Source organism: Colobus angolensis, unplaced genomic scaffold, assembly GCF_000951035.1.
Source record: "Colobus angolensis palliatus isolate OR3802 unplaced genomic scaffold, Cang.pa_1.0 Scaffold41, whole genome shotgun sequence".
NCBI lineage: Eukaryota > Metazoa > Chordata > Mammalia > Primates > Cercopithecidae > Colobus > Colobus angolensis.
The window spans coordinates 14,165,642-14,180,182 of NW_012117488.1; the positions used below are offsets into that span (position 1 = coordinate 14,165,642).

Consider the following 14,541-nt stretch of genomic DNA (forward strand, 5'->3'; position numbering starts at 1 on the left):
TAAGGCCTCTCCCCAGGGTTCTTTCCTTAGGCTTACACTCTCAAGTGCCTGTATGGAGACAGGGCATAGAGAACGCTTGTGAAATTCAAATCTCAAGTCAAATGTCAGTTTTCACACGGCATTTAACATCTATTAAATGAATCACATTTCATTAAGACAATCCAGACATTAAAAACAATTCTCTTCCTCTTTTTAAACTCTTGTAGCAATCACATGTAAGTCATAAAAGACATACTAAAGCCTCAGACTCTAATTAAACAGCTATTACTATAGGTAATAAACTAAAAATGCTTAGGGAATTTTTCCTACAGATGTAAAATCTACTACAAACAAAAATCTGTCTTTAACACAGACACTATATTTAACATTAAAAGCCAGTAATTAAATTTTTTCTGGTGTTAATAAATTTTTAGAGATATGGGATAACTTTAGAAATCCTAACAACGAAGGAAAAGGACAATAATATTTCATTTGTGTTTCTTGTGGGGTTTCAATTGTTTCCTCTGATGCAAACTCCTTCCCGATTAAAATGTAACAGGGCTCGCAAAGAATAAATGGTTTCCCTAAGAAAATATAAGCCATGAAGTCAGGGAAAGAAGAGCGATACACGGGGTCATGGGACCTCTCAGGATACAGAGAATATCCCATCATAATCTAGGAAGTACCCTTTGTAAGTTAATGGGCAGGACACCCCTCTGTGTGCACCGTCCCTAAGGTTCAGAGAGTTAACTCAAAGCCAGCCACACAAAGGGACCCTGCCCTGGCCTGAGGACTGTCCCAGGTGCGGGTCTGAGCATCCCAGAACTAAGGGCTGATCTGCCAAAGCCCTCGACCCCAGGGGGATGCCAAGCCAGCTTTTAAACTATTTAATAACTTTGAAACTGAATAAAAATCCCAAGTATTGAGTTATAAAGATTTTAGTTTCAGAGTATCTCAACACTCTAAAGACCATTTAGGCACTAAGTCATTTGTTGACTGTTAGGACTACAAGACTCTCAGAATGTGAACTTCACTTAATCTGAACCCCACATCACTAAAAAGCTGAAATAGCTGTAATCCTTCCACCAGAAACGCTCCTGACCCCAGGGTTGTTGCTGGTTTTTGTTGTTGTTGTTGTTGTTGAACTGGTTCTCTCAGGGTGTGGTGGAGGAAAGTACAACACCTCCTGCTGTGTGGTACTATCCAACAACTGACTGATGCTTGGCCTCTGGACGCGGCAGAGGCACATCACTCAGAACAGGGCACTCTAATTCGATAGTTTTCATAAGCACACGTGTCAGGTAGTTCTCAATGTTACACAAAATGTTTTTGTTAATGTATTGCTCCATGATTCTGAAAACACTAGTATGCTGGTACATGTGTGTGCGTGCGCACACACAGACCCTGCCACTTAGGTTCCCATCTTTGCTAGTAAATGACATGGCAAAGTGATGCGCTGGAGAAACAGCAGGGCACGACTCTTAGCAGTCAATCTGACTTGGACATAACTAGCTGTGTGGCCTGGGCAAGTTACCTGGCCTCCTCTCTGTCCCTCAGTTTTCTTAGCTGTAAAACAGAGATGAAAATGACAGACCCTACCTCATGGGTCTATCAGAAGGAGTGCACGAGTTAGTATTTGTAAAGCACCTTGAGCAGGGCGAGCATGTGGAAAGCACCTGTTGGTAATCGTTAAGTAGAAACTGCGTTAAACAGGTCAACAAAGCAACAGGGATGTTCTTTATGCCTAATGCTTACAACATTTTGGAAAAACATAAAAGGAAATGCCTAAGGCAATGTTTTACTTGCAAACGATGGACATCACCCTATAGACAACTTAGAAAGATTGTCCCAAAAACAGCAAGTGTCTTAGCGAGAGCACAGATACTATAGAGTCAACCACGAACTGCTTAGAAGAGGAGCCTGATGAGTGAGAAGCCCAATTATGAATTATTCTAAAGAAATAAAATTTATATCTTTGAAATAATGTGAACCTTACAGATTAAGTTACGAATATGCAGAATAATAAAATTTTAGAGCTAGACTGAAGCAAGTTCATTTAGCCCACATATTCACACAATGTCTACAGTACAAAATGTGATTTACATCAAGGTCCACTAATATATGAAAATTGCTGAATGACATATTTAAGAAGATTTTATTGAAGAGTTATCATGTGTCCCAAATAATGTGATTATCCCCTTAGATAATTCCAATACTGATGTATGTCAGATACAAAGATACATGGATATGCACATGTACATGCACACACAAACATACAATCAAAGTGCAGGATGAAGAGAAGGAGGAAGCAGAGATAAGACTTCCACTGGACCTTCCACAATGACCCCAATCTTTCTCCCAACTATTTCAACTGCTCCCACCCGCATCATCTCCTCAAACCCTCCACCCATCACCATGCTGAGCTCCCCACAGGGAGTTCGAGTCACAGAACCCAGAGGCCACCAGGCAGCGTCCCCTCACTTTCTTGCCTCTTGTTCCTTGGCAAATCGGTCATACCTCCCTCTACCTGGAGTAGAAGCCCTAACTCTCTTCAGGCCAGAACTAATTAGTACCTTGGCTTCTTCAAAATGTCTTTCCAAACTGGCTCACAAAAATCTTTCCTCCCCATTCACAAAAATCTCTAAGTCTGCTATGCAGATGGGTCCTCTGCAGTCCTCCTACCAATCTGATATTTGAACTGAAGTTTTTTTCTTTCTGGGGTTTCCTCCTTGCTTTCTCCCATCTTTCCAGCCACTCAGTCTCAGTCCCTTTGCGGACTCTGCTTCTCTGAATTTCCTTAGATGTGATGATCTTTTCGTCTTCTTCTAAACACTTTCCCAGGGGACTCTCACCCGCTCTCATTAATTCAACTTCCTTCTGCCCTCTGTTGAGTCCCAAATCTCTCCTCTCTGGCCCCAACTTCTGTTCTGAGCTCACTACTTACTGCCTGGTTGACCCCTCCATCTCAGTATTCCTCATGGGCACCTCAAACGCCAAACTAATTTGTTCCTCTAATCAACTGTAATGGCTTAAAACCAGAAATCCTCATTTTCCTTTCTGTTGGTTTCCTTGTATCAAGTGCTATCAATTCTACTCCAAGCACACTTTCACACGATCCTTTACCCTGCACCCCTCTAGCCACTATCTGGTATATGAAAGCCACATGGTCTCTCACCTGTATCACTGCAGTAACCACCTTGCCTCCAGGCTCACTCCTCTCCAAACCATTCTTTAAGTGCTACTGTCATCTTAATACAAAGCAAATCAGATCGTGTTACCTCCCTGCCTAGATGGTTCTGAGGTTCTCCACTGGGGAGAGGCACACGAGTCAACTCTCGTCAACTCTCCATCTCTCCAGGTTCACTGTTCACTTCCTCCTTCCCTGCACACCACACTTGGACATAATTCAAAGATGAAAGGAACAATGGCCAGTTTTATTTAATGGCCATCAAGGATGAGCCCACAGTGTTCTGGGTTACTTTATGTGTATTCATTTAGAGCTCACAAACATTTAGAGCCCTGCAATGCAGGTAGAATTGCCATTTTAAAGATAAGGAGATCAGAGAAATGAAGTAGCATTTCCAACATCAAATCTAAGACACCAGAGCATAAAGCCATGTTTGTCTGACTTCCAAGTCCGTGCCTCCCTCCCTGAGGTTCTGCAGCCCTTCCCTTGAGCTGTTCTCTCCTAAACCTTCTCATATAATACCCTAAAGACCTTTTCCCCTCCCTGACTCCACTCATCCTTCAGCACTCTGCTGACAGTGCTTCCTCTAGATGCCTTCCCACCACCACCAGACCACCTGGGCTGGGCACCCCTCTGTGTGTTCTATGCCCATGTTCGCCCTCCACAGCACCAGTCACTCTCCATTGTCGTTTCTGGCTCAGTTTTCTATGTGTCTCTAGGGTCTAGACTGCAGGTGTCTTGGAGGTACAGACTGGATAATTTTCTTGAATCAGCAAATGAAGAACAGCTCCATCTCGGGACTAGAGTACTCACTTCTCCTAAAGGTGGGAAGTCATCTACCTCCATGACGACACAGGATCCTCTGTGAGGGAGACCACAGTGTGGCCACAGCAGCTGTGTTACGGCAGAAAGGGGCATGATGTGTGGCAATGAGCTGGCGACAGGGGCCTGCACCACTGGACAATGAAATGCTGACACATGCAGAACACACAAAATGGGGCATGGCAGGCAGATCAAGGAGCCAAGTTCACGTGGACAAGGCCGCAGCGCGGCAGCACAGTGGAGTCAGAAAGCTCAGTGCTGGGCTGCAGCTCTGCCACTGATGAGTTGTGTAAACGTGGCCAAGTTACTTACAGAGGACAATCACACATACTGGCTTGATCGGGACAGCCGCAGTTTATCCCTGTTGTCCTAGAATAACCAATAATAGTACCCCCTTTCATAATCAATTAAAATGCATAAGCCTATCACCTTAAGCTTAGCCTCCCTAAGCTTCAATGTCTTCATCTATAAAATTCAGATACAGAACCTGCCCTTCATTGTGGTGCTATGAGGAGTAACACCTGTAAAGTACTTAGCACGTAGATGAACTCAATAAATATTAAGTCACTTAACACTTAAGAGTCTCTAGGCTTTAACTTCCCATTTTCAATGACGGTCTTACTTCCTAGAAAGGTTTGTTAGGATCAAAAAAAAAAAAAAAGCATTAAATAATGTAAGGGCCAGGCATGGTAGCTCATGCCAATAATTCCAGCACTTTGGGAAGCCCAAGTGGGAGAATCAATCGAGCCCAGGAGTTCGAGACCAACCTGAGCCATACAGCAAGACCTCATCTCTACAAAAAAGAGAAATAAATTAGCCATGTGTGGTGATGCATGCCTGTGGTGCCAGTTACTCAGGAGGCTGAGGCGGGAAGATGGGTTGGACCCAGGAAGTCAAGACTGCAGTGAGCCATGATTGTGCCACTACACTCTACCCTGAGTGACAGAGTGAAACCCTGTCTCACAAATAAATAAATAAAATGAAGTAATATTACTAGAGGAAAATAAGCAGTAAAAGTTTGTGAAAGGAAGTAATATAAGTGAAATCTCTAAATATGAAAGCTCCACAATTTTTTTTAATCTTAAGGAGGGCAAACTATGATCTTGATAAAGGAGGCAGGTTTCGGTCTGCAGCCTCCTTGGGCCACAGAGAAAGGACATTTGCACTGGCATACCTTGACTAGGAATGAACGAAAGGCCTGCTGGAGTGCAGAAGTGGAGGGGAGGCTGGGTTGCAGGATCACACCTGCCACCTGCTGAACTCCCAGCTCACAGATAGTCTCCATGAAACCATAAAGGCCACTCATTTTGCAGAAGTGTCTTTGCCTTATTCACACAGCTAATACAGGGTGGAGTGGAATTCAAGAACTTTGTGTGGAATTCTGAAGTCTGTGAAACCCAGAGCACTGATCAGCAAGAGCAGGCGTGCTCACAGGGGGATGCCCACACGTGGAAGGCACCAGGCTGGGAGACAGGAAAGCATCATCATCACTTTTCCAAGACCACCAGGGGTCACGGAGACACAAAGACAAAAAGCAAAACTATGAAAAAATCTTCCTCTCTGACCTCAAAGTGTTCACAAACTAATGTTCCACAGAAAGAAAAAGAAGGTGCAGGTTAGGCGCAGTGGCTCATGGCTGTAATCCCAGCACTTTGGGAGGCCAAGGCAGCTGGATCACTTGAGGTCAGGAGTTTGAGACCAGCCTGGCCAACATGGTGAAACTCTGTCTCTATTAAAAATACAAAAATTAGCTGGACATGGTGGCGAGTGCCTGTAATCCCAGCTACTCAGGAGGTTGAGGCAGCAGAATCACTTGAATCCAGAAGGCAGAGGTTGCAGTGAGCCAAGATCACATCACTGTACTCCAGCCTGGGTAACAGAGTAAGACTCTGTCCCCCTTCCCCCACCCCTCAAAAAAGGGTACAGCTTTTAGTGGGATCGATTTTTTACAGCAAGACTAAAGTAGAAGGCAAATGACCATGGAGTTAAGAACACAGGTGAACCAAATCATTCTCTATGAAAGCGAGAAAACAAACCAACTTTGGATCTCAGAACAAAAACTGGAAAATGCCAACTTTATGGTAGAATTCTGCTCTGTCGATATGTACTTGGCCATAAAAAGCAATGAAGTTCTGAGATACATGGATGAACCTTGAAAACATTATGCTAAGTGAAAGAAGTCACTCAAAAAAGGCTATGCATTATATGATTACATTTATATAAAATATCCAAAATAGACAAATCTACGGAGACAAACAGTAGACTAGTCGGGGAGGGGAAGGAGTAGGAATGACTGCTAATGGGTACAGGGTTTCTTTTGGGAGTGATGAATATGTTCTAAAATTGACTGTGATGACGGTTGCACACATCTGTGGTTATACTAAAAACTACTGAACTGTACATTTTTAAAAGGTGAATTTTACATGTTAATTGCATATCAATAAAACTTACTTTAAAAAATAAGTTTTCCATTAGAAATTAAAAAATCAAAGGCCAAGGTCAAGAAAAAACCCTATGGGATAGACTGGAATTGGAAATTTAAAGTAATTCATGATTTCTGAAATGTCTGTTTCCTAGCTACACCTGCTAAATGGGCCTAGAAGCAATAACACCGTAGCAGCAATGAGCACACATGGTGGCGAGACCTTGGTTCCAGTACCATTTGCCACTAAAAGGAATCAGGACTCCCTAGAGAAATGGCTATCCAGGGTTGAGGCAAAGGTACAAGATGAGCCTGGAATATCTTATTGTGCCAAAGAGCAAAGGAATTCTCAAAACAAAATGAAAGGATGGAGCATGTCACAAGAACACAAAACCAGTGTCAAAAGACTGCCACTACCCAAATCTAGGACAGTTTGAGCATCAAAATATTTTAGCAGAGGCATGAACTAAGTATCACTGGAAAAGCAGAAATCCAGGAATCTGTACTGAAAATGGCTGGATGGACAAACAGATGGACAGATGGGAAGAGAAGGCTCTCCCTTGAAGCAGAACACCTACTGACAAAGGGAGAGGAAGTATGGCAGGGTTGGAAAACCACCATTCTGTGACCAAAAATAATAAAGATTGGTTCAGGTAAGCCTGATCAACAGATGCTAAATCTGGGGGTGGGGATAAAGCGCAGGGTATCTACATGGTTTTAAAGTACCTGCCCAGAGACTGCTTGTTAGTTGCCAAGGGAAAATGAGTAAACAGACAGTGGAGAATCCAGGCAGCACCTTGTCCAGTGATTAAAATCAACACCAGCAACAAGAGTCAGATGATACTGCCTGCCTCTCGATTTGATGCCTTGAAAAAGGCAAGGGAACACTACATGTAGTACTCTGGCTGTAAATGTTTATTTAACTGAATCCTTCGGGCAAATCCAAAATGAGAAACATTACGTTATTATTTTAAAAAAACAAAAACAAAACAATAAAAAAAAACCTGACCCTGTATTCTTCCAACAGTGTCAATGTCCTGAAAGACTGAGAAAGGCCTAGGATCTGCTCCAGATTAAAGGACATCGAGGGTACATGCCAACTAAATGCCATGTGTCAGCCTGGAGTGAAACCCATACCACAGACAAACACACTGTAGTGGACATTACACAGCCACTTAACACCGCTGGAATATGGTCAGTTAATTAGAAGAAACATATCAATGTTAAATTCTTTATTTTGACAATATTGTGGTTACACAGAGAACAGCCTTGATCTTAGGAAACACACAGTGGAGTATTAGGGAGAAAAGGCAGAATGCAGACAACCTACTTCCAAACAATTCAGAAAAAATAATAAAGGACAATGACCAAGGATATGCAGAATGTGAGAGAATACTGGTTTAAAACTGATGAATCTGGCTAAAGGGTAGATGAGAGTTTTCTGTATTATTATTATTCTTATTATTGTAATTATTCTGTAAGTTTGAAATAAAAGTTAAAATATACATATGTATACACACACACATATATATATATACACGTATATATACACACACATACATATATATGTATCTATAAAGTCAAAGAATAGATTATAACACAAGGCTAAGGGTAACAGAGTCTGCTTCTTAAAGGGCTTTTCTGACAAAGTTCCTGCTTCAAATACAATGCTCCTTCAAGGCTTCACTTGATTCCTTTCTTCTCTCTACTCCAGAAGTCCCTGAGCAAGGTGATGAAGTTGAAAACTGAGGAGGTTAGGAGAGCAATGAAGTGACAAGTAGAATGCACAGCGAAGACGCACTCAGTGCCTGCCCAGCTAGCAGGAGTGGTTGTGCTTCCCCTGACCCCAGGAATGGCAGCAATGGAACCAAGGGTCAGTGACTGACTAAATAATGAGAACAGCTCCTTCCCCACACATAGCAGTGTCTGAGCAATGTGAAAAACAGGCAGCTGTGGTCAAGAATTTGTGCTGGCTAATTAAGGGATGAGATCCTAACACTATATACAAAAGATCAGGGCTTCCAACATAGAAACTTCCACGGAGAACACACCATGAGTTACCAGGATAAATCGTAACATCAGCTCAGTGGCCCCTTCACTTGGGTGTCTTAACAAGGACAACGTAGCTTTCAAAATGACCTTCCACAAAGGCACTAGGGAAGCAATTTCACCTGTCAGCTGTCCTGTATTTGAATGGGCCATTACACTTTATAAGTGCCACTTCCTTTGTGCCTCGTAACAAGAGTGACAGCATGAAGGAAGGGAAGAAGAAACAGAAAGAGGTAAGAAAAGATACAGTCCTCCACAGACATAACCAATACACTCAAGGAATTGATGTCCTACACAAGCTTCTCAACGTATCAGTATTTCCATGTGTAACATTATCATTTCTAAACATTCCACAAAAAGAAGAAGAAAAAACAAAAAGAAGAGAGAAAATAACAAAATATCTACCCCATTTCAACATCCCTGGGTGAAGCAGAACAGGAGGTCTGACAACCAGGGTATCTAAGGTTCCTTTAGTGACATGAAAATCCTGTACTCTCAATTATTGCTGCTACTTTTCTATAAATTTGAAATTATTTCAAAGTAAAAGCTGGATTTCTTTAATCTTACTGGATTTTTTAAATTTTTACTGATATTTTAAAACTGAGTCTTCTTTCACATCCTCCAAGCATATGGCACTGATGCTAACTCAGCAGCTGCTCAATAAACTCTCTTTCTATTAAGAGTAAATCTTGGCCGGGCGCAGTGGCTCAAGCCTGTAATCCCAGCACTTTGGGAGGCCGAGATGGATGGATCACGAGGTCAGGAGATCGAGACCATCCTGGTCTACACGGTGAAACTCCGTCTCTACTAAAAATACAAAAAACTAGCCGGGCGAGATGGCGGGCGCCTGTAGTCCCAGCTACTCGAGAGGCTGAGGCAGGAGAATGGCGTAAACCCGGGAGGCGGAGCTTGTAGTGAGCCGAGATCGCGCCACTGCACTCCAGCCTGGGCGACAGAGCGAGACTCCGTCTCAAAAAAAAAAAAAAGTAAATCTTCCAGAGGCAAAAGCAAGATTAAAATGTTTTAAATTTCAGTTCCCAGATGTAGCTCACTGTATTACTTGACTTTTATGACTTACAGATGAAGCTTATAACCAGAATAGACACCATTTTACAAGGAATCCTATTCCTACCTCACTCAAAACTAAAAGGCAGAAACTGATTTGGAACTGAACTACATTAAAAGCAGCAAACTATTCAAGTCAGTATTCCCCAAAGGGAGCTGAACAGAATATACTCGTCCCAGAAAATCTTGGTCTTAATGATTATGAAAAAACTATATCCATACTCAAAATACCAGCAAGACTTTCATCAGTTTTGATATTGAACTTTGAAAATCAAATCAAATTTACCTAAACTCCAATGGGTAATAATAATACAACATACGTATATGGTGTTATAATTAGGCTGCAAATCATTACCTTCTTTGAGTCAAGTAGGTCTGAAATTATGACCCATCCTAGGAGATAAGAGAACTGAGATTTCAAGATGTTTCCAAGACTGCCCAATTAGCAGGTGGCAGAATGAGGGCTTGAACAAAGTTCTTTTGGCTCCAAGTCCTGCTAATAATGTGACTCTTGCTTAGCTGATAAGTAACACTCCCTAGTTGCTTTACTTACTCACAAAGTTTCCTGAACTATCACCAGACTCAGTGTTGAGACAAATGCTTTGGTTTATTTGAGGATGACACTACACATAATCCCCAGTCTGGTTTTCTTGTTTCAAAGTGCACCTATGGCAAACAAGACAAAGGAAGCTGGCTATTCAACTTCTGATTCGTTCTGTTTTCATACCTTTTTTTTTTTAACTTCTTAGAATAATCCATTCATTTTTGGTATGCTATCACCAGGTAGCAGGAAGATAATCATAGAAAAGTTAGGCTAAGGTAAAAAGCATGCATTCTCTCTGAGTTTCAGGAGTGATTTTTTTTTTTCAGGAGTGATTATTAACTCCAACCACCTACAATGTCACCCACAATCTATAATCAAATATTTTTACACTTTAATTAAAAGATTCATAAAAATAGCTAACCTTTGAAAAAAAAAAAAGCAAAGTCAAAACGTCAGCAAATTTTAAACAAAGTATACACTTTAAATAAAGTCCTTTACACAGCCTTTTAAAAATACGTATATCTTTCATATGCATTAAATTTTCCTACCTGGGCACAGTGGCTCATGCTTGTAATCCCAGACTTTGGGAAGCTAATAAGGTGGGTGGAACACCTGAGGTCAGGAGTTCGAGACCAGCCTGGCCAACATGGCGAAATCCTGTCTCTACTAAAAATACAAAAATTAGCCGAGTATGGTGGTGCATGCTTGTAATCCCAACTACTTGGGAGGCTGAGGTAGGTGAATAGTTTGAACCCGGAAGGGGGAGGTTGTAGTGAGCCAAGTTTGTGCCAATGCACTCCAGCCTCGGGGACAGAGAGAGACTCCGTCTCAAAACAAACAAACAAACAAACAAAAAACACAAAAGCTTCCTATAACTGTTCACTTTATTTACATCTAAAACATAGGTGTTGATTAGAATATTAACCTTTATAATTCACCCTGGTTGAACTTGCTGTCAAAACATCCAAAGTGGTTTATTTTCAAATGGTTTCAAGCTTTAAAACCTGTAATAATTCCTTGAGAAGTGGTCTCCTTTCACTAATCCTCTGAGTCTCTCTTGGCTGTTTTGAGCCACTTAAAGGCCCCTCTCATTTTCTAGCCTGGGGTTCCATTCTCTACTGCCCCATTCCCTGGAGAATGTCCTGGGTCAAAGCCCACTCTTTTCACTTGCTCATGTGTGTTGTTTGAAACCAGAAAAGCTCTACTTTTCTCCACCTGGAGGAGGTTAGTTCCCCTGCAGTTATCATGGTCCTGGGAGTAGAGGTGAACACCCACCTTGCCTTAAATGGCTTACCTACACAACTGTATTCATTTCTTTTAAATAGTAACCTCTTTGTAGGTTATCTTAGCAACATGCACTAAGTGGGTTCTTCAAAACTTGAAAGAGAAATTAAAGAAACAACCTCCCTCACAATAAGGCAAATAAAAAATGAAATGGTATAATAAGGGTGAAAAATAACTGTCACTCCAGAGTTCAGTAACAGACTAAATGATAAATTTTAGTTGAGATCCATATTCAGAAATGAACCCTAGAGACTGTGCCACACAAATTTAATTACAAATGTTATCTCTAACTTCAGATAAGCAAGCTAAACCACCTCTGTCACACGGGAACCAGTGTCATTATCTGAGGAGCACAGAGGATGCGAGCTAAATGGGGTGCTGAAGCAGACCACCTGGAACTCAACCTAGGCTCCACTGTCTACTTGGCTAACTTCTTTGTGCCTCGGTCTCCTCATCTGTAAAATAGCAATACTGAATTATAGCAACCTAGCACGGCCATTGTGCTAACTAAATGCGTCCATTAAACCAATTACAGCAGAGCCTGGCACACACGCTTTAAAGCACTCAGCAGATGGTACTGATTATTATTATTGCTCGTCTTTTCTCCACCGTTCTAACTTACTATTCCCAAGTTTCAAAACCTGCAAAGTACAGCTGCTTTATTAGCCTAATTGAATCTGCAGGTAATTTCACTCAAATGATATTTCAGCTGATTGGACTGGCACACTCCCACGGCTTTTCCCAGTGTGGCAGGACTGATGGCGCTCATTTGCAGTGAGGTCTGTTCACAGTTTGGAGGGTCGTGCTCCTTGTTACAGGGTCATTTGTTATACAAGAAACTTAGCACCCAGATTTCTTTTCTATACGAATAGGTGTATTTGCATAGATCTCAACAACTGTGCAATTTCACTCTGTGTCATCAGATGTGATTTTACAGAGGTTTGAATGCTGGGCTGGGTTTTAGAAGCTATCGTGCATGAGAACGCATGACCTCCCATTCTAATCCACGTGCTGGGTGCAGAAAGTGTGTACTCAAGTGTGTGGCAGATGCTAGGACTGTAAAGGACACAAAATGGCAAGGTTAGGTGTGTGCCTGGGTGGAGGGCAGGGGTGTTAAAAGAGGTATGCAGGTTAGAACTGTGGGAGCACACCTCTGTATCATCAGTCGCAATGAGAACAGAGCGGCACAAACTCCTATCCTCCTATTTCTTCAATGCACCTTCCATGGAGCTGCAGTGAACAGGAAAGATGGCCTGGATGCAGTTCCAGCTCTTCCCTTTCCCTTGCAAGCTCCTTGGCAGGCATGCTAATGAGTGTAATGAGTAGGAAAGCATTCAAGTGCACCCAGCAGGCAAAGAAATGGAAGCAAGGATTTAGAGAATTTGTTCCAATCGCTCGAATTTTTGTATCCAGGTATATACTGCTTTTAAAAAAAAAAAAAGGCATCGCAATTTTCATATTTTCCTCACGACACAGATTGCAATTTCAAAGGTGCTTTACATGGATGTTTTGAAATTTAAGGGGCTGAGGGAAAAGGTCACAGATTGCTTTAAGAATCTGCTAAAAATTATAAGCCCTCTGACCCCTAGAAACTGTATATGTGCATATATATTAACACTGACTACAAAGAAGTTATCAATCTCCTATGGGCATAGCATCACGTCCCTTAAGTGTAAGAGCACAGCTTATGAATTTCTTCCCAACTGCATTTTGTCCATATTTTCAAAGGGCAGAGAATACAATATTATGGCTTTAAGTCTCTTTAATACACAGTTTTAGGAATAAGTATTTCAAGATCTGCAAATACACAGATGCAGACAGTCTAAAAGTCCTGAGAAAGACCCTTGTATGGTTCTGTTTTTAGAATGAGGACTTAGAGCATACTTATTTTGATAATTTACACCTGTTTCATCATTCCATACCTCTCGGAGAGTTTTCTTTCCTAAAGGGGCATATTTCTAAGAAGGGGTGGCTAGGACTTGCCTGGTACATAAGGTGTGGAGTATGCGCTGCAGCCAGCCAACTACACCTCTGCTCAAGGAAGGAAGAGGGATAAAGTCTCTCAACGGGGCACCTGCACCTGGCCACCAGGGGAGGGAGACATGGCTAAGAATGGCCAAAAGACTACAGCCAAATGTTTGAACATCCTTTCTTAATTTAGTGTTACCAAGTTTATCTTCTTTCTTGGAGCATCAGAAGAACATGCAGACTCTACTGGACCCACAAACAACAAATGGGAAGAGTCAAGTGTGGAGACAGAGAGCCTCATGGAAAACAATTACGTGTTTATTCAAATGAAACTGAGCTACAAGAGAGAAAGAGTAATTTGGGGGTGAGGGTAGAGAAAGGAAAGGATTCAAAATTAAAAAGAAGTGCCTTTCGCTTGGACTTGCTGGGTGATGTTTGAGATGTTATTGTTCACACACATCATCTCATGAACAATAGTGGTCTAGGGCTTCTGGAAAAATATTTGGACAGTGGACAAATACTGAGTAATGCTTGTCAAATTACAAACCAAACTAAGCATAAGTACACTGCAACATTCTTCCAAGTATCTACAAAGCACATGAGCCATTTTCAACCATCACAGACACTGTTATTTCAGCTCTTCATACCGTACAGTCATTATGAAAAACACAGGGAGACAGCTTCACTTACATGGTTAATGAAGAGACTCTTGCGTTTTTCTCTCACTGTGAAAACAAAAGATGCAACAGAAATGTTACATGCCTGCATGCCAACCCCTGGCAGGTGGCTGAGGACTGGGCCCCTGTGTCATGGTCCCATCCTTCCACCAACCAGCATACCCACTTGCTCATTTATCAAACATAAGAATATGGGACCTGCACAAATGCAGATCTGAATGAACTTGGCTCACAAAGGGAAATATACACCCATTTAAACAACAGCACCCTAACAATATAACTGCAGCTGAAATCAATTAAGGGGTAACAGATTCCATTAACTGAATAAAAAAGTAATTAGTAACCATCATGAAACTCATATGCATCTATTAGTTTAACATAATTAATAAATAATAGGACTATTTATTCCCAACCCTACCAGACCCATAAAGCTCCACAGCATATAAGGGAAATATAAATAACAACATCTAGAAAGCATTGAGATCCAGGAAGACGACGTACATCAGCGGCGTTACTTATCATGGAAACCCATTATTCTCCATGC

At 41.7% G+C, this 14,541-nt stretch overlaps 1 protein-coding gene across 5 annotated transcripts in view; it reads right to left on the bottom strand.

Annotated features, from left to right (window-relative positions):
• Positions 1-14,541, bottom strand: part of CCNY (cyclin Y) — a 319,561-nt gene that overhangs the window by 55,345 nt on the left and 249,675 nt on the right. For 4 of the 5 annotated variants that reach the window (XM_011956158.1, XM_011956157.1, XM_011956156.1 and 1 more), the window contains one exon: positions 14,011-14,045. In XM_011956158.1, coding sequence (XP_011811548.1) covers positions 14,011-14,045 — 35 coding nt within the window. Of the gene's footprint in view, positions 1-5,745; positions 5,772-14,006; positions 14,046-14,541 lie in introns of all 5 variants that reach the window. The other variant, XM_011956160.1, reaches the window with a different exon arrangement.